This window comes from Mirounga angustirostris, unplaced genomic scaffold, assembly GCF_029215605.1.
Source record: "Mirounga angustirostris isolate CCGP_5_RB_7025 unplaced genomic scaffold, mMirAng1.0.hap1 SCAF_6, whole genome shotgun sequence".
Lineage (NCBI taxonomy): Eukaryota > Metazoa > Chordata > Mammalia > Carnivora > Phocidae > Mirounga > Mirounga angustirostris.
In genome coordinates, this window is record NW_026991714.1 from 2,666,439 (window position 1) to 2,687,398 (window position 20,960).

The 20,960-nt window shown below is 47.0% G+C and overlaps 1 protein-coding gene across 1 annotated transcript in view; it reads right to left on the bottom strand.

The window, feature by feature from the left end:
* Positions 1-3,280: 3,280 nt before the first annotated feature.
* LOC135364675 (SLAM family member 9-like) overlaps positions 3,281-20,960 on the bottom strand; it is a 28,081-nt gene continuing 10,401 nt past the window's right edge. The window contains exon 5 of the mRNA XM_064593562.1: positions 3,281-3,391. Coding sequence (XP_064449632.1) covers positions 3,281-3,391 — 111 coding nt within the window. The remainder of the gene's footprint in view (positions 3,392-20,960) is intronic.

Sequence of the window (20,960 nt, forward strand, 5' to 3'; positions counted from 1 at the left end):
AATGTTCAAGCGTCTCACAGGAGGACCGGATGAGGACGCGTGCTGAGCGTGGTCCCGAAGGGGACTTTGTGGTTCGCTTAGACAGACGGTTGGGGGCAGGGCCGCCAGCCGGCGCAGGGCAGAGGGGCAACAGGAGCGTGGCTGCGCCCTCGCCATGCCAGGCAGGGCTCTCTGGCACCACGGAGGTGTTCACAGTGACTCTTAGCCCAAGTCTGTGCGGGAAGGCCTTTGATGACTCCGCTTTTCCGCACGAGGAGACCGAGGCACGCGGAAGCCAGGTCCCTGCTCAGGAGTAGACAGCCAGGAAGGGCGTGAGGTTTCCACACAGGCAGCGCGGCCCCAAACTTCACGTCTTCCCCATTAAGCTATAAGGTTCACATGAACTTGCCCAGAGGTCAATACATCTAGAACCAGTTTATCTCCTAAATGAGCAAATCACTGAACACGCTATTTGCTGAATTTGCTAAACTTACAAAATATTCATTTATATTTGAATCGATGGATTAAGAGAGCCAGGGAGAACTTTGGGGAGCGGACTCCAGGGCGCTGGCTTCAGACATCCTCCCTTGCCCTCAGGGTCCTCCTGTGTCCCCCAGCCTCCCCTAGTTCAAGGCACACCAATCCAGGCCATCTGTGCACTGACTTCTCCTTCTCATTCTCCTACAGTAACCAGGGAGGGAAACATCCACCCTTGCTTAGGGAGCTCTTAGGGAGAAATAATGGAAACCTGTCAACTAGAACCACAGAAACCTTCAAAAGCTGTTTAAACTCTTCTATCCACTCTAAACTGCGTTAAGCTTTATACATAGCTAAAAGAACAAGTTCCTGGTAAAAAGATAGATTTGATCATTTTGGCGACTCGATCATTCACTGAATCGGCACCCGGCAGATTGGCCCGCTTCTGCCCCACAACACCTCTCAAAAAGGCAGGTCAGATTCCCAGGTTCCTGCTCTGTGGCCCTCTGGGGCACGTCTGATGTACACGCAGAGGGATGGGATTCGATCTTTGCGGCACCACCTTAGAAAGTTCATTAGCAGGAACGTAATAAACACCCACCATGGCAGCAAACACTCAGTGAAGACCTTTTTTTGTTCTAAGATTGCAGTAGTAAGGAGAGAGGTATGTAGGGAGTGGGGATTTTAACAATGCTGTGCTGCCAATTTTTTTTTAAGGTGAATGAAACAATTTTACAGATCTATCAGTTGCCACTTGGCAGAGTTTTGGTTAAGGATGAGATTGACCAGCTTGAACTGGTAAACAAAGACTTTAATCAAGTGTTATACAACAAATATATATGAGCTAGCATTGTTTGTATTAAGGTGTTAAAAATTAAAGGTAGAGCCGGATGTGAAGCTACAGTGTTTTCCTATAATCCTAACTTAATGATTTCATTTTAGCAAAACAAAAACACCCATCATGTTACGTTGTTAAAGTTGTGGGTTTGAATACAGTTTAAATAACCATTGCTTGTTGTTTTGTTGCTTTGTTTTTATCTACTTTATACATATTTTTGAGTTTATAGTATAAAAGCTATAAGCACAAGATATTTTTACATAGTTGCATATTTATAGATCTTTAAGTAATTTACTATAAAAGTAATTTAAATCGACATAGGGTAATGGGAATTCATTTTAATTTTTTTGTAAAGATTTAATGTATTTATTTGAAAGACAGAGAGAGCATGAGTGAGGGGGGGGGCAGAGGCAGAGGGAGAAGCAGACTTCCCACTGAGCGGGGAGCAACTCCGGCTTGATCCCAGGACCCTGAGATCCTGATCTGAGCTGAACATAGACACTCAACCAACTGAGCCACCCCGGAGCCCCAGGAATTCTTTTTTTTTTTTTAAGGAATCTTTTTTTGGACTAGAAAGCAAATTTTTATTGAATTATTACAAGAAGTGGAGATAGGAGGAAACTCTAATAAGCATAATACAAATACCACACTGACAAAGTAAAGCACACAAAAAAATAGGAGAATTTCATTTATGAATAATGATGCAAAATCCCAAATAAAAATGTTATCAAACAGTAGTACATTAAAAGAATAATACATCAACTGGGATTTATTCCAATAGCACAAGAGTAGCTCAATAAAAGGAAATCTATTAATGTGTTATTCATAGAGGAAAAACAGGAAAACCAGATGACATCATCACAGATGATAAAAGGGAAAGAATAAACTTTAACATTTTATTCATGGTAAAATTCTTGATAAAATAGCAATAAGAACATACTTTTTAGACATGCCTTATTTGCCTTAACCATAAAACATCATGCTTAACACAGATGCCCTAGAAGCACTTAAAATAAGTTAGGAACAAAGCAAGGATGAGCTTCAGAATCACTCTTATTAAACATGGTCTGGGAGGTGTTCACGAGCCCTGCGAGATACAGGAGAGGAATGAAGCATAAAAATTGGACGGAAAGAAGGAAAAATTCTAATTATTTGTCAGTAATACGGTTCTTTGTCCAGAAATTCAAAGGGATCAAATGAAAACCTATTTCAAGCAGTAGAGAAACTTAGTGATGTGACAATATGTTATGTATGTGTTATCATAACAACTAATTAGAAGATACATGGGCAACAGGATCCCATTTGCAACTGATGAAATATAATTTCAAAGAGAACTGCCTTTGACTTTCTTGCAATTTATGTACATTAGGCAATTTTTAAAAAGCGTTGATAAATTGCTTGACTTTTGAGAGATCTTGAGATAGGGCATTTCTGGTATTTACAGTAAGCCTGCAGGTTATAGAACTCAAAAGCGATTTCCTTCCTTTTTGCCCCTCCCCGTGCTGAAGCTGGCCCTGAACTTTATCTCTGTAGCTCTTGCTTTTCCACAGTCCAGGGCCATCCATCTTTTGTTCATGCGGGTAGGCTGGGCAGTGACAGCCTGGAAGTCCTCCATCCAAGGCCCGCCCGGTTCTGGGAGAGTATCTCTGTTCCCAGACATGCGTCCACAGGTCCTGCCTGACCACGGGTGTTCCCTCACGGGGGTAAGTGGGTCACAGGTCAAAAATCTGACTGCCCACCCAAGGATCAGCCTCTCATGCTGGATGCCCAAGCAGTTAATGCTCACCACCTGGGAAGTGAGAGGACCTTGGTGAGAAGCCCAGAGACATGTGGTACTGCTCTGCCATCTTGAGGGAGGGGGTGCGTCAGGAAGACCTGCGGTCTTGTCTTAGCTCTACCTAAGGAGGGATTTCTGGAGCCCTGGGTGGAGTGTAGGGTGGGGCAGATCTTGCCAAGGCCCCTCACTGCCCCGATGTCTCCGTTAACCTAGGTGTCCTCCTGGGGATCTCGGCTCATCCGGATCTTCTCATAGACAGTGTAGACTGTTGGGGTGCACTCAGGGCTATGGGGATGGCAGATGCCCCTCTCCATGTCATTCTGTGATTCAAGCAGAGTTTAGGGGTGCTCGAGGTCAACTTCAAAGAATCAGGCACAGAGGTCAGTCAAGCTACGCCTCTTCATGTGCTTCTTGACTCAACCCCAGTAACCCCAAAACATAGCTTCAGTACAGACCTCCCTCTTGAACACTGCAAAGTCTCTGTCCTCTCCCCTGGGTGCTACCCCTCTCCTCCCCCTCCCCTGCCAGACCCCCACTTTGCTCACTCTCTGGTCTCCCTTCCCTGACTGCCTTAGTTAATATCACATCCCGCCCCCTCCTGCCATATTTTCCCCTGAGCACATATCATCACCTAACACTTCACATTTTGCTTATTTATTTGATTGCCATTCTCCCCTTGCCCAACCTAGAATGTGTATTCTCTGAGGCCAAGGATTTTTTGTTGTTTTGTTGACCTCTGTTTCCTAGATCGGAACAGTTCTGGAATATAGTAGACACTCATTAAATATTATTTGGACAAATTTGTAACTCACCTTGGCTACTCTCATTGCAAAAGTGCTTGGAAAACTGCAAAGCAGCAGATAAAGGTATTATTCCTGCAATCTGCATTTTATAAAAGAAGAAACTGAACCCCAGGCAGCAGTTTTGTAAGGTTGATGGAGAAGTCAGCATGAGAGCCTCATGCCCACTTCACCCGACTCTGCTCCTTTGCTCCTTCATGCCACCCCCATGTCTCTTCTGTGCTTGCCTCCCTGTGTCCTGGGAGGAAATAGTTTACTTCATCAGGCTAGGAAGCTCCCCAGGGGCAGAGAGACTGAGGGGGCAAGGCTGGGGGTCTGGGTCAGAGGTCACCTGATTCGTTTCTTTATCCCAAAGCCACACATTGCTACGCTCCTGTTCTTCTCCAGTGGGGGTATTGGGATTTGGGTCTCAAGGAACTACTTCCTGAGCCCCCTGTGGCCCAGGTTGGATGGCAACATAAGTCAGAGGGGCTGAGATGGAAAGTCACAGTGTGGCAGGTGCTGAGACAGTTGGGGACAGTGCACAACATACTTAACTGGGAGCAAGGAGGCCTTGTTCTGCCTGGTGCCACTATGGTTTCCCGCCCAAATCCTTCTTAGTGTTCCTTCTGGATCCACTTCCCCCACCATAAACTGCTGGGACCGGACCAGGGGATTTCTAAGGTCCTGATGGTCTGTGGGCCAATGATCCAGAGGTATCTCTCTTTGGCAAAGTCAAAGGATGGGAGAGGAGAGGACCCGGCCACTGGCTGCTCCTGGAAGTCCAGACAGTGGCCTTATTTGCTTTCCTTCTGCTCGATTTTAGTCCAGTAGTTCCCAAAGGGTGGGGCCATCACCTGGGAACGTGTTCAAAATGCAGGGTCTCAGGTCTGCCCTGGACCCACTGAAACAAGTTCGGGAGGGGGTCCAGCAAGCCCTCCAGGTGTTTCTGATGTGAGCTCAGCTTGAGAACCTCTGCTTCCAGGGTGGTGCCTTAGGTGCCCCGCCCCCCCGCCCCGGGCTGCACCTGTCTCCAGGCTTTCCCCTTGTGGAATCACACCCTCTGTGACCATTTCTTTTTTCTTTTTTTTTTTTAATTATTTATTTATTTATTTGAGAGAGAGAGAAACAGCATGAGGGGGGATAGGGTCAGAGGGAGAAGCAGGCTCCCTGCTGAGCAGGGAGCCCGATGCGGGACTCGATCCCGGAACTCCGGGATCATGACCTGAGCCGAAGGCAGTCGCTTAACCAACTGAGCCACCCAGACGCCCTCTGTGACCATTTCTAACTGGGGGCCAGTAGCACGTGAGATGTTCTCCCAGGGGCGGTTCACAGTGGGGCAACAAAACCTTTGCCCCAAAAGGAGGCATTAATGACAGGATCTCAGGCAGGTAGGGGGGTGGGTACTGTGTGGGGGAGAGGATGGGGCTTTCCTGATGCTCCTCAGAATCTTGGGTCTGCCCGGCCTCCAGGCCCTGCTAGTGGCCCCCACTCCTACTTGCTTTGGGTCTTCTATGGATGACAGGTCCCACCTGACAGGGAGTCGCTTACACTCCTGCCTCTCCCCGGGCTTGAGTTTGAGCTTGTGGGTGGTGAGCCCCTCCAGAGCAGCCTGGGTTCTCTCCTGCTCCTTCCCCTGCCAAGTCGTGTGCCCTCGGGTCAGTCACACACCTCACTGAGCCTGCCTCCTTCCCTCTCCTGCTCTGCCATCCCTCCTCCCTGGGTGGTGGTGAGGGCCTAATGAGATTGTGCGCATATGAGCAAGGTATCGTCCCTGCCGGTGGCTCCCACCCTTCACTCCCAGTTCCAGACACAACAACCATACTGTCACAGCAAGGACTGGACCAGAGCCTGACAAGCAGTCAAGTACCCTGAACCGGTCGGCACTCACGGCCTCTGAGCACAAGTCGGTTGACCTGGTTTGATTCCCTTGGACCCACCTTGGGGTGTCTCAGGAGGCTGATCTCCATCCACGTTGGGAGGGCAGTGGCTGTGGGCCCCAGCAGTCCGCAGGCCAGCAGGTTCCTCTGTGGGCGGGGCCTGGGGAGCAGCTGCTGAGCCCGGCTCTGCGGGCAGCAGAGTGGACCCGCCTGCACCCAGCACGCGCAGTGAGAGCGTGTGGGATTCAGGTGACCTCTCATCAGCCGCAGGATAGGGCAGCCATCGCTCCGTGGGCTAAAAGGTCAGCTCCCACACCCCTGCCCATTCCTGCCATCCACCACCCCTCCTGTCTGGGCGTGCACACAGCCCTTACCCTCCGTGCTGTGCGGTCCCAGCCTTCTACCCGGCTGATTCACAGAAGTCAATAAGCCCCATCTGCCAGCCCGGCCCCCTCCCGGATGTCCCCTCCATCCACTACCCTCCCCCAGAGCTCCCTTCAGGCTCTCGCTAGCACCTACCCCTCCTGGACTGCATCTTCCTCATCCAGATGCACACACTCCACCGGCCAGGCTCAGCATCAGAACCACGAGCAGGATGCTTCTCCAAAGCCACTTGCTCTGAGAACCTGCCATCAAAGGCTGTTTCAGGTGTGCCCCTGGGAGGCCCGTGAGGCAAGCAGGAGAGAAGGCGGGACCCCTCTGGCTTGGGGCCTGTGTCCCAAGGGCACATTCCTACTGCAGCCCCCACAGGCTCCTGCCGCCTGGCCAGGCCGCCACAGTGGCCCTTGTACTAGGCTTTCTGTGCCGCTTCTGCCCAGAGACCTCAGAGGCTCCCAGCAGTGGTAGGTGCCACCCATGCCCGCAGCCTGGCCCTGTTCTACCCTGGCAGACTCCCGGGAGAGAACCAGTCTGGGAGGGGGAGGGGATGGAAGGTTCCAGGGCCACCTGACGTTGGCGCATGTCCTGCCCGTGGTTTGCCGGCCACACGAAAACGGCTCCCACTTCAAGGCCCAGCTCAGCTCAGGTGTTCCCTTCTCTGTGATGCCTTTCCCAAGTCCTGCAGCAACTACTCAGTGTTTTTCTCCCCTTCGTACGGGAACCATATAGTTCGTATTTGCCTCAATTTCAGCAGCCCTCATGCGGGCTCCTCGTCCATGAACTATTACCTGATACTTACTGATGAGCTGTGTGTCACACGCTGTGTTGAGAGCTTAAACGACCCTATGAAGTGGATATAATTAACACCCATCTCAAAGAAAGGCTCCCAAAATTAAGTAACTTGTCCGGAGTCATACAGCCAGGAAGTAGAGATGCCCCCAAGGCCCTGGAGGTTCCTTCCGTGGGGGTTCATCTTGCTGTTCCCTGCGTCTTCCCTCCGCCCCATGCATAGTGAGCACTTGGCCCCCGTGTAAGGGTTGAATGCTGGGTGGCTGAGTAAGGACCTGGCAAGGAGAAGCTGGGGGCGGGGGGGCGTCAGAGCTCAGGAGGACCCTGGTGGGACAGGACAGCCACACTGATTATTAACCTTCTTTACAGCAATTGTTTCTGCTCTGAGGTTCTAGGAAAAGTAGAGGACCCCCCCCTTACCTACCATGCACTACTGCATATACTCCCTTTCTGCATGGCCTAGGGGACCCCTGAGGCTGGGGCGGAAGTGTGGTGACCGCAGGGGTTCACACATCTCGGAGGGTTGAACTGTGGTTTATGCACTCAGAGGTGGTAACCATCCTCAGAAAGGTCATGTCTGGCACACAGCAAAAAAATAGCATTTATCAACCTGAAAGGGCTATGAGCATCCAGACCATGCAGGGTCCTGGGACTTGAGATTCCAGGCTGGGGGTGGGGTGCCCTCAGGGTCCTCGGTCTGGCCTCTTCAAGTTCTTCCCCTCCCCTGCCTGCATTCTGCTGACTAGGTCAGCCTCCCAGGCTCCCTGATACAGTCAAAGGGGTGACCATCTGCCAGCCCCACACTTTGGTTCTGGGCAATGCACGCTCTCCAGGTACTGGTCCAGGTTCTAGGCTTGCAGGTTTGAAGACCATACGATGGTGTGGCCATGCACCTGCCTCTGGGGTGTTCCACAGAGAACCCCTTCCAGGGTTCCTCTGTTGCAGTGATTTTCCTGAGTCTCCCAGGTGTGCCCTTCCCTGTTCTCTGCTGCCCTTCCCAGCAGATCCCACTCACCCCTCCACAGACAGATGCTCTGCAGGAGTAAGGTTGCATTCTTCTCATCCACAGGGTTGCTGACCCTACAGGTGAGGGGGCCATTCAGCTGGCTCAGGGGCAGGCTCAGGCTTAGAATCCTGGAGCTGGGGGTTGGCCCCAGAGCCTCTCTATGCTCCAGCTCCCTGGGGAGCCCCTCACTCAGCCAGGTCACTGTCCAGTTCTCTGTGGCTCCTGGGGTCCCACACTCTAGGCTGATATTGCACCAGCCTGCCTGGTTGGGGGATGAATGAATCACAATCTGGGGGTGGGGGATGGGCTCTGGGGGAGGAGGAGACAAAAGAGAAACTGAGAGTCAGCATTGGAGGACACACAAGGGGATCAGCACATTCTCTAAGTGACCCAGCTGTAGGGGGTTCCTCACTATGGGACTGGGGAAGGGACTTACCGCCCTTCACCCAGTGAAGAGTCAGAACCCCGGGGGTTCTGACTCCCAGCCCAGGACAGCGGGCTGTGGCCCTTCCATGCTCACTTATGTCTACATAATTCAGTAATCATGATGGATATGATAATTCTTTTTTAAAAAAATAGATTTATTTTATTTATTTATTTATTTACTTGAGAGAGAAAGCAAGTAAACACAAGCAAGGAGAAGGATCTCAAGCAGACTCCATGCTGAGTGTGGAGACCGAGGTGGGGTTCAATCTCATGACCATGAGATCATGACCTGAGCAGAAATCAAGAGTTGGTTGTTTAACCAACTGAGCCACACAGACACCCCAATAATTCTATAATTATATATATACATGACCATTATACATATGATAATAATTGTATCTACTCTCATAGATATAATAAACATAATATCAAAGAAGTTGAGAATATAGTAGGAAAACATGTTAAAAGTTCTTATTTTAGTTAAAGAGAAATACTAATTATCTTTAAATGTCAAGGTAAATATTTAAGTTTAGTATCTACTAGGATGAAAGTACAAGGGGTTATAACTTCCAAAATACTACAGATGTTTAGATGGATGAAAACTCTACCTATCCAACAAAAGGCAAGAAGAAGATACAAACGATGGTGAATCGAGAACAGGAAACATCAGGAGGAGGTGGGTCTGTGTAAACTACACCTGTGGGCCTGATGTCCCCCTAATACACAACCAAGACTCCAATTCTGCTCTTGCAGCTGCGTGCTCACGTCATCACCTATAATACAGAGAGATGGAAGACACACAGATGGAAAACCATCCACAGGGGACATGTCAACAACATGATGGCAGGTGTGACAACAGTCATTGCAGACCGAATCCAGGCTCGGGTAGAAAACACTAAGCAGCCACATAGAGAGAGTTTAAATTCCTACAAGGACAGTATAATTAGGAAATTTATTAGTGGAATTCACTCCACTAGCTAATGAAAAGAAGAAGTAGTTAGCATTTATGGAGCAGGTGGATAATCCCAGGCACAGCTCCAAGGGCTTTCCATTACTTTCTACAATCACCATGATGACCTACAAAGTTATGTGCATCTGCTGTGTCTACAGTGTCATCCGGGCAGGGATGGACCACTTTATTGTAAAGGGTCAGACAGTAAACCTTTTTGGTGTCACTGGCCATATAGTCTCTGTCACAACTATACAACTTCACCACTATAGAGAGAAAACAGCCAAATACAACACACCAATGTAGTGATGTGGCTGTGTTCCAATAAAACTTTATTTATAAAAGCACACATGCACTAGATTTGACCAAAGGCTATAATCTGCCAACCCTGATCAGGGATTAATAAAAATACCAACTTGCCATCCTTCCCAAAATTCACTGCACATGTGACTAGGAAAAATGATACTTTTAAGTAGCTCTTTTAAAATAACTGAACTAATTAACAGGTAATAATTTAAATATAAAACCAAACGGAAAGTCTGTTACAAAGTGTAAGGAAGCACACACAGGCATTCAGGAAGCTTCTGCTTTTCAGTATGCATATGCTCGGCAGTTGGTTTATGTGAATGTTTGTTATAGGCTCTTTTCAACAGGTGAAGGAATATGAATCAGGCTTGAATAACCAAAACTTTGAGAAACTTTAGGTGTTTCTGTAGGTTTCCTTTACATATTGCTGACACCTACCCAGCTGAAGGACACCCGCTGAGTGCCTGCTGGGAGCTGGGTACAACCTCGGGCAGGTGCCACAGAAGGTGGGGCCGGGAATGGGGCTGTGAGGTGAAGAGTAGACCACACCCAGTAACTCCAGTGCAAGGCAGAGAAAGATGGTCCAGGACAGGACTGGATACAGGAACATTTGCCCACTATGCAGGCAAGGGGTGAGGTATGGGTAGCCCCCGGAGAGCCCCCAGCATCTGGGAAGGAGGAAAGAGTGGGCAGCCAGGTGCGGTGAAGGGCAACACAGGTGGAACAGGGCACAGGGAAGACAGTGTTGGAAACACAGCTGGACAGACAGACAGGGACCAGATCCTGGGCGGATTAGACTTCTCTCCTGAGTGCCACTGATCCTGTGGGGAGTAGGGGCGGGAGCAGGTTGGCTGTAGGCAGGGAAAGGACAGGAGGATGCTGCATTTCTGAAAGCTCAACAGAGCAGTAACAGAGCAGTAAGGTGGAGGGGGATTTGGAGGGGAAGACCAAGGACAGGGAAGCCAGGGAGGAGGCCGTCATGGTGCCTGGAGCAGGGGACCAATGGGAGAGAGCTCGGGCAGGCAGACACCCCGGGCTCTGCTCCTCTCCTCCCTTTGTCCTGCTGCCCCTGCACTGTCTGCCTGGGTCTCTGTTCCTGGGGGTGGGGGGTCCTCACTGGCCTGGGAGCTCCAGGAGCCAGGCCTGGGTCTCATGCAGCCTCCACTTGGTCTAGGATGGGGCTGTGTCCCTCGGTCCTCCTGGTGGGAGTGCAGGGCAAGTGGTGGGAAGGGTTTTACCCAATGTCGAGTTCTAACCCTCGGTCTCCCTCCCAGGGTTGCTCCTCACCGTGCTGATGTCCAGGTTTCTCGTTTTATTTCTGCCAACTTTTTGGGTCACTTAAGAGTTGTTAAATTAGTTTTTGAAACAACTGGTTAAGAAACTTTCTGATACAATTTTGTATTTCTAATCAATTTTGTAATAATTTGCAATTTTTTGTTATCCTTTTGGATGGCTTCCTACCCCTCCCCCATTTCATGTGTTTTTTATACTTTTTAAGACATTTTAGCTACTTTTTCCTAAGAGGACATCTTTAGAATTTAGCCTTTAGGGTTAGGGCATCAAAAGAGATGCAAATACTCCTAAAGAAGATTTGATTTTTTTAAAACCTGTTTAGGCCACTTACTTGACATAAAGCATTTGTTGGAATTCCTGATTGGGGCTCACCTTACCATATACACAGAGTCTAAAGACTACCTTCTGGGTTTTTCCTGTGTGGAATTTGACTTTTGCTGTATACCATCCACTCATTTCCGTAGTGAGATTCCTGATGCTCAAAACCGCCATCTCTGTCAGGGAGAGGCTGCTCCTGTATTTTTCCTCCAGCTCATACCAGTCAGGACCAGTGGCATTAGGTTTCCAGGACACTAGGATCTCTTCTTTCTCAGGCTAAGAATGCCAACTCCACTCTATCTCTCAGACATTCGGGTACAAGGAGGAGGTCAGCTGCAGCTGGACAGATTCCCCCACGGTCCTTTCCAGGGTATGGGAGGTGCTGGGGTTGTCCACAATCTGGAAGCTTGTTAAGGGAATAGCTAAGATGGGGAGGAAAGAAGTGGACAAGCATGACGCTGCTGTAGGACCTGCTGTCCCATCACATCATGGGCATGTTTATAAGAAAATGAGCCTCTCCAGTTTCACAGACAAGGAGGCAAAGCTGCAGAGCTGTTTGCTTAGACATTGGCCTTGCCTAGAGCACACAGCCTTGGGTCAGGCACAATGCTTTAAAATTTGAACTCGGGGTGCCTGGGTGGCTCAGTTGGTTAAGCGACTGCCTTTGGCTCAAGTCATGATCCTGGATTCCCTGGATTGACTCCCGCATCGGGCTCCCTGCTTGGCGGGGAGTCTGCTTCTCCCTCTTACCCTAACCCCTCTCATGTGCTCTCTCTCATTCTCTCTCTCTCTCTCTCTCTCTCTCAAATAAATAAATAAAATCTTTAAAATAAATAAATAAATAAATAAAATTTGAACTCAATCACAAGAGAAAATTTGGAAGGAACACAAATACATGGAGGTTAAAGACCATCCTACTAAAGAACGAATGTGTCAACCAGAAAATTAAAGAAGAATTTAAAAAATTCATGGAAATAAATGCAAATGGAAACATGACAGTTCAAAACCTTTGGGATGCATCAGAGATGGTCCTAAGAGGGAAGTATATAGCAATACAAGCCTTTCTCAAGAAACAAGAAGGGTCCCAAATACAGAACCTAACCTTACACCTAAAGGAGCTGGAGAAAGAACAGCAAATAAAGTCTAAACCCAGCAGGAGAAGAGAAATACTAAAGATTAGAGCAGAAATCAATGAAATAGAAACCAAAATAACAGTAGAACAGATCAATGAAACTAGGAGCTCGTTCTTTGAAAGGATTAATAAGATTGATAACCCCCTAGCCAGACTTATCAAAAAGAAAAATGATCCAAATAAATAAAATCATGAATGAAAGAGGAGAGATCACAAACAACACCAAAGAAATACAAACAATTGTAAGAACATATTATGAGCAACTATATGCCAACAAATCAGATAATCTGGAAGAAATGGATGCATTCCTAGAAATTTATAAACTACCAAAACTGAAATGGGAGGAAATAGAAAACCTGAAAAGACCCATAATCAGCAAGGATATTGAAGCAGTGATCAAAAATCTCCCAACACACAAGAGTCCAGGGCCAGATAGCTTCCCAGGGGAATACTACCAAACATCTAAAGAACTAATACCTATTCTTCTGAAGCTGTTCCAAAAAATAGACATGGAAGGAAAACTTCCAAACTTGTTCTATGAGACCAGCATTACCTTGATCCCAAAACTAGACAAAGACCCCACCAAAAGAATTACAGACCAATATCCCTGATGAACGTGGATGCCAAAATTCTCACCATGATACTAGCCAATAGGATCCAACAGTACATTAAAGGCAGAGAAAGATGGTCCTGGACAGGACTGGATACCACAACCAAGTGAGATTTATTCCTGGGATGCGAGGGTGGTTCAACATCCACGAATCAATCAATGTGATACACCACATTAATAAAAGAAAGGACAAGAACCATATGATTCTCTCAATGGATGCAGGAAAAACATTTGACAAATTACAGCATCCTTTCTTGATTAAAACTCTTCACAGTGTAGGGATAGAGGGAAAACATCATAAAAGACATATGTGAAAAGCCCACAGGAAATATCATTCTCAATGAGGAAAAACTGAGAGCTTTTCCCCTAAAGTCAGGAACACAACAGGGATGTCCACTCTAACGACTGTTGTTCAACATAATATTGGAAGTACTAGCCTCAGCAATCAGACAACAAAAAGAAATAAAAGGCATCCAAATCAGCGGAGAAGTCAAACTCTCACTCTTTGCAGATGACAGGATACTCTATGTGGAAAACCCAAAAGACCACCCCAAAATTGCTAGATCTCATACAGGAAGTCAGCAAAATGGCAGGATATAAAATCAATACACAGAAAACAGTTGCATTTCTATACACTACAATGAGACAGAAGAAAGAGAAACTAAGGAATCGATCCCATTTACTATTGCACCAAAAACCATAAGATACCTAGGAATAAACCTGACCAAAGAGGGGCGCCTGGATGGCTTAGTCGTTAAGCGTCTGCCTTCGGCTCAGGTCATGATCCCGGGGTCCTGGGATCAAGCCCCACTTCGGGCTCCCTGCTCAGCGGGATGCCTGCTTCTCCCTCTCCCACTCCCCCTGCTTGTGTTCCTGCCCTCACTGTGTCTCTCTGTCAAATAAATAAATAAAATCTTAAAAAAAAAGAAACCTAACCAAAGAGGTAAAGGATCTGTACTCCAAAAACTACAGAACACTCTTGAAAGAAATTGAAGAAACTCAAAGAAATGGAAAAACATTCCATGCTCATGGATTGGAAGAATAAATATTGTTAAAATGTCAATGCTACCTAGAGCAATCTACACATTCAATGCAATCCCTATCAAAATACCATTGACATTTTTCACAGAGCTAGAATGAATAATCCTAAAATTTGTATAGACAGAAAAGACCCCAAATAGCCAGAGGAATGTTGAAAAAGAAAAGCAAAGCTGGCGGCATCACAATTCCGGACTTCCAGCTCTATTACAAAGCTGTCATCATCAAGACAGTATGGTACGGGCACAAAAACAGACACATAGATCAGTGGAACAGAAGAGAGAGACCAGAAATGGACCCTCAACTCTATGGCCAACTAATCTTTGACAAAGCAAGAAAGAATATCTGATGGAAAAAAAGACAGTCTCTTCAACAATTTGGTGTTGGGAAAATTGGACAGCCACATGTAGAAGAATGAAACTAGACCAATTTCTTACACCACACACAAAGATAAACTCAAAATGGATGATACATTTAAATACGAGACAGGAATCCCTCAAAATCCTAGAGGAGAACACAGGCAGCAACGTCTTTGACCCTGGCTGCAGCAACTTCTTGCTGGACTCATCTTCAAAGGCAAAGGAAACAAAAGTGAAAATGAACTATTGGGACGTCAACAAAATAAAAAGCTTTTGCACAGCAAAGGAAATAGTTGACAAAACCAAAATACAAACTACAGAATTAGAAAAGATATTTGCAAATGTCTTATCAGATAAAGGGCTAGTATCCAAGATCTATAAAGAACTCATCAAACTCAACACCAAAAAACAAATAATCCAGTCATGAAATGGGCAGAAGACATGAACAGGCATTTCTCCCAAGAAGACATACAAATGGCCAACAGACATAAAAAAATGCTCCACATCACTTGACATCAAGGAAATACAAATCAAAACCACAATGAGATCCCACCTAATACCAGTCAGAATGGCTAAAATTAACAAAAAGAACTTTTTACAAATACAGGTTTTTCATATCTTCAGAATCATAAAACTAAAATGGGGAAGAATTTCTGGAACTAAGTAAAAAAAGCTGCATTCAAACTGAACAAGAATTAGTGACATGGGACTAAATAAACTGAGGAAGATTACAGTTTGTGACTCATGTTTAAAACATTGCTGGTTCTCTAATGTTTGCTCTTCCAGATTAAGGAAACTTTCTCTTAGACATCAGTGATATACAGAAATAATTCTAAAGTATTCCTCTGTGAACAAATGGATGCCTTTAACTTTTCTCTCTACCTGAACTCTCTGAAATTCAAAAGGTCTCAGTAAGTATTCTTTCTTCCTTGGCAATTATAGTCATTTGCATAAATTCAGTAAGAATCTGTTCTCCTTGTAACAGGACACCATTGGAAATATTGGTTACTTTACCAAGGCTTTGCCTGCAATCTCGTTTTTGAGAGACATGCACAGACTCAGATATGACAAAACGGTTTTAAGGAACTAAGATTGACGTTATGAAGCATGAAGCCAAAAGAGCCCCTTGGAAATGCTGGCCTGATACTGTTGCAGGGTCACAGGGTTCTCATCTCACGAGGTCGAAGAATGAACCTCGTGGACACAAAAGGGTGAGTGAGGTTGAAGTTTATTAAGTGAAGGTGAGAGCAGAAAGGAAAGAAGAAGCTCTCTTGAGTGACAGGGTCCTGGGTGGGTTTCCACCATGTGCTGCCACTGGCAGTCTTCTATTGAGAACTGACCGGGAACTGAAACTTGACATCTCCAGCACAGATAGAACCCTGTCTACTTGTTCTTTGAAGTTTGGTCATTTCCCCCTCCCTGCTCCCAGGACAAGACCTATGGGCAGAAAGAGCTGTACTGGGATTGTGAGCAGTGACTGACTGTATATTTCCTAATTAGTAGGGATTAGGGATAGCGCAAATCTCCAAGGAATCTGGAAGCAAGGGGCCAGCTGCTGCCAAGATAAGATTCCTTTAAACATGAAGGCACTGAGGCTGCCATGAGTTCCTCAAGGAAGGTCATGCTCTGTAGGTTTCAGGGATCTATCAGTGGGCTGCAAGCTGTAAGGAGATTTTAATTTAAGTGACATTTCTTTTGCCTTTGTTTCCCCCATCAATAGCTTGCTTACAGAGCTCCCAGCAGCCTCACCAGGTGAGTAAAGAATGTCACTCTGACAGGTGCAGGAACCTCAGAATATATTGGGGACCTCCTGAAGAGGAATCCACCTACATCTGCAGGTATTGCAGGCATGTCTGTTGGCAAGCACTTGGTTTGGCTTTTGGCCTAGAGAGGCTACTAAAAGTTCAACCTAGAGATTCCTTATCAAAGTCCCAGCAAAACAGATTGTAGAAGAGCTATATGATCAATCACTATTCTTGCTGAGCTTATATAAATCATTAGGCCAAGTTTGTTAAAATTAGACTTGTTTTACAAACAAATTGGTCCAGATTTGGTGATCTCTGATTAAAAATGAGGGTTATTGGGATGCCTGGGTGGCTCAGTCAGTGAAGCAGCTACCTTTGGCTCAGGTCATGATCCCGGGGTCCTGAGATTGAGTCCCCATGTTGGGCTTTCTGCTCAGCGGGGAGCCTGCTTTTCCCTCTCCCTCTCACCTTGCTTGTGCGCTCTCTCTCTCTAATAAATAAATAAAATCTTTAAAAATAAAATAAAAATGAGGGTTATTATAGAGAGAAAATGTTTCAATAACACATCTTTGTAGATACTAGATTTTAAGAATAGAGACTCAAGAAAACTGGATTATTCTCTTACAGCTGGGCTTCTCAGAATGAGGATTGCCCCCGAAACAGCCAATAGGGTTAAGTCTCTTTGAGTTACTACATGAAAAACCTTTTCTCACTGTAGACCTATCAATAGATGGAGACTATAACACTCTGTTAAATTATGCACTTGAGGCCAGGTTAATTCATAAATCTCTAAATGAATAGGCAAACCTTATCCTCCCTATACCCGATCTGACAGTTACCAGCAACCCACCCCATATAAACCCCAGATAACTGGTTTATTTAAAGGATTGGAAGTCTAGCACAGCAGGGGATTTAACTCTCAAATGGAAGGGTCGCTAGTGGGTCATATTATGTACTCCTGCGGCAGTAAAACTAGAGGGGCACTGTTTGTGGGCTCATATATCAGACCTAAACCTGTATCTCCTTCACAGGAAACCAATGAGCAAACTAACGTGCCTTCTTATTATTCCCGTGAACCTGTGGAAGACTTCAAATTTCTCTCCAAATGACAATAAAGGCCTGGAGGAAAATTTTAGTTGACTATCAAAGGTCTTTTTATTCAGGCTTCTCTTTCTCATTATAGCATTAACCTAACCTTATTTTGTTGTCTTTTCCAATGTCTCCCTGCCCGGTGCCAAGACTCCTTCACTACCATAGCTTCCAGCCTAGAGAGGATCCCTTCTACTCACGGTTCATACATGTTGTCTACCTTGGATTGGTTGCCTCTGCCTTTGGTAACTCATATATAAATTCCCCCCACAGACCAATGTGGACGCATAGGTAGGGACATCTCTACGGCCCTATTCAACAGAATGAAGTTACTAGAAGATAAGATCTTCCATCATCAACAACCTTAAAGATTTAAGGGTCAGAATTGTTCAGAGGGGAATGATGTGGGGAGAAAGGCAGAACGGAATGTAGGTAAAAGTAAATGACCTTATAACCTGCTGCCCATTGACAATACTTGAGGCAAGAAGCTCCCAACTGTTTTAATATTAATGCCTTGCTAGGGGAAAAAACACCTGGTTTGACAATAGCAAGGTCACCTGGACCTCGTGAGTCTTGTTTAGCAGATGAAAGTCCTTTTGGAACTTCTCTTATCTTTACTTCCTCCAACCCCCAAAGTATTTAAATAGTTGCTCCTCAAAATCCCAGGGCAGCAGCTCTTTCTGCCCCTGGGTCCTGCCCCATGCTTTAATAAAACAACATTTTTGCACCAAAGACCTCAAGAATTCTTTTTTGGCTGTTGGCTCCAACCTCACCAACATTCCAAAACTACATCAACGGGAACCTGCGAGCGAGAGCGGGTGCTCAGAGGCACAGCCCACAGCTCGCCTGGCGTCCGAGTGGAGGCAAAGGTGCTGTGGCCTTGAACCCTACCCTGTGGGGTCTGACCTGAGCTGCAGGGACACAGCATCCAGGCTGCCTGAGATTCTAGGACACCCAGCTGGGGACCCGAAAATCACAAAGGCGCCCGGTGTGGGGAAATGAACCCCCATCCAGGGTCAGCCGCGCTGTCGCGGGGTCTGGGGGCGATGAAGACACACAGCAGTTGGTTGTCACAAAGTAGACACTTAGCTGCTCAGATGCTCTTTCTCCTCTGGAGTCCTAGTGGTAGATTGCACTTCTTAGAAAATTACCCGTTTCACCTGCGTTTTTAATATATTTGTATAAAGTTAAGCAAAATCATTTTTTGTTTCAGTTCCTTTGTATGCGGTTATGACCTAGGAAAGGCATTAGGGTTCGAAACCAATGGCCAAGAAAGAATTCTTAAGACATCTTTGGTGCAAAGCAGTGGTTTTATTAAAGCACGGGGACAGGATCTGTGGGCAGAAAGAGCTCCACTGGGGCTGATTATATACCTTCAAGTTGGGAGGGGGTTAGGGATAGCATATGTCTCTAAGGAATTAGAAAGCAAGGTTTCCAGGACCCTGAGGGGGCTAGCTGTTGTTTGGAAAAGGGCATTTATTACTGTCTAATAAAACCTTCGTCACAAGACCCTTCAGATGTATATCGGTGGGCCATATGCTTGGGGGATGATTGCCAACATATATCCTGGGGCATAGAGATAAAGGAAGTTTCCAAGGGAATTTTTATATGTCAAAATAGACTTACAGGGTCCTGGGGGTTGGGTTAAGGTTGGCTTTTGCTCTTAGCGAAGTGTCAACATGAGGCAGCTGAATCCCTAGAGGAAGGTCACTCTGCCTGTTTCAAGGACTTGTCAAGGGGCTGTAGGGTAATTTACTTATTTTTAATTTCATCTTTTGGGCACTTAGGCTTTCAGGATGTGGGGTGAAAGATTGCAGAGACAAGATCCTGTGTGTACCCGGGTCCCACTGAGCCAGGATTTTATCTTTCAGACAAAACACCTGGAAGTAGGAGACAGCAGGTTCCCCCACAGTGATGTTGGGTTTTGAACAGAGAACTGCATGATGGAAGAGAAGGCAAGTGACCAGGCTTCAGGAAAAAGCTGGGACTGAGGGAATTTCCAGAGACCAACCGTTTAGTGAAGACGGAGCAGGAGCTCACCCAGCAGGGCAGGTGACGTGTGGACCTGCGGGTCTGCGAGCCGCCCCACTCCTGTCTGTCTGCCTGTCTGTCTGATATTGAAGCAATTTGTGAAGGGATTTCTCACAGACTACGGAAGAGACTCTTTACTATGAACAGGGAGATGGAGTTCCAATTACAGGAAAAGTGAGAGAAACCACTGGAGAGACAGTGCCACAACTGTAAGATCCAGGTTCCTGGAGTTCATGCTCCAAGTGCCCTTCTGGAACACACAAAACACACAGGAAAAGGACCAAATCCAATCCCATGAAAGGCTGGGAAGAGCTCTGCATTCTGGTGGTTTCTGCCAACAATCCTGTGTCCTGCCTCGAGGACACGTGCAAAAATCCGTCCACAAAGTTTCCCTCATGGACTGACAGAGACCTGCACTGAAATATGATGATGTGATGCAATATTCTTTGACTGTTTTAAAAAGTACCTTTTATTTTCTTAAGATTTTATTAATTTATTTGAGAGAGAGCGCAGAAGGAGGTGGAGGGACAGAGGGAGGAGAAGCAAACCCCCCACTGAGTGTGGAGCCCAAAGTGGAGGTTAATTCCAGAACCCCGAGATCATGACCTGAACCAAAGTTAGACACTTAACTGACTGAGCCACCAAGGCGCCCCTGTCCTTTTATTTTTTTTTAATAGCCTACACACTCACATAGGGCTTGAACTCACAACCCTGAGACCAACACCTGATATCAAGAGGCAGATGCTCCACCAATTAACGCACCCAGAAGCCCTAAAAATTATCCTTTGAAATAACAGTAGCGAATTTATTTCATCAACTTCGATTCTTAATAAAAATGAGTTCATCATGAAGCCAGCACTGCCCAAATCTGCTTGACTCCAAGTAGTGTTCCCAGGAAATAGTCTTATTTGTCAGTTTGAAGGACAGAAAGGCCTCAGCCACACCCCTGTCCTCTCCCAGCACAGGGGACTCTGGGCAGCACGCAAAGTAAGGTGACGTCCCCGTGGGCGAGGCAGGGACACCTGTTCCCCTTCGGTGCATGTCCGGCCCCCTTGGTTGTTGGGCAGCCCAGAACACACACACACACACACACACGGGTCTGCTGGGGCACAGATGGCTTCCGGGGCCGACCTCACGCTGCCAGGCTCACAGCTCTCTGAGGTCGGGGACAGACGCTGTGCGGGCTCAACGGTGGCAGAGCTCTGGGGACACGGAGGAGCAGCCTGGATGCACCTGCGTCTCCAAGAAGAACCCCAGCTGGGCTCCCTGCCGGCTCACCCACCCCACAGGCTCCGGGGACAGCATTTGTGGGTAGGAGAGGAAAGAGATTCAGATGGGGGGACCCTGGGGGGTCAATGTGTGAAATGGTTCAGGGTCTCTGACACGTCACAGCGACTGCCAGGAGCTCTTCCTCCTTAATCAGCTGTGGGGGAGACAGGAGAGAGCCTGTCCCCTCCCTGTCACCGCACTCAGGACTCTCAACACCACAGACACAAGCGGGCTCATTTGACAGGCAAATAGGGTGAGCAGAATGGTCCGTTTGCATTCGTGCGCTGAGCTGTGAGGACGCCCATCTCTCGGGCTCGTGCGCCTGATTGTCTCTTCTCTGCGCGTCCGGTGCTCATGCCTTTGAGCGACGATGGTGGCTCGACTTCTCTCCCTGATGGGCGAGGGGGCCTGAGCTTTTATAAAGGTGCCCTCAGCGTCCACGTCCGTGCGGAGGGCAGAGGGGTGGGAGCACAGGAGAGCGTGTGATCTCTC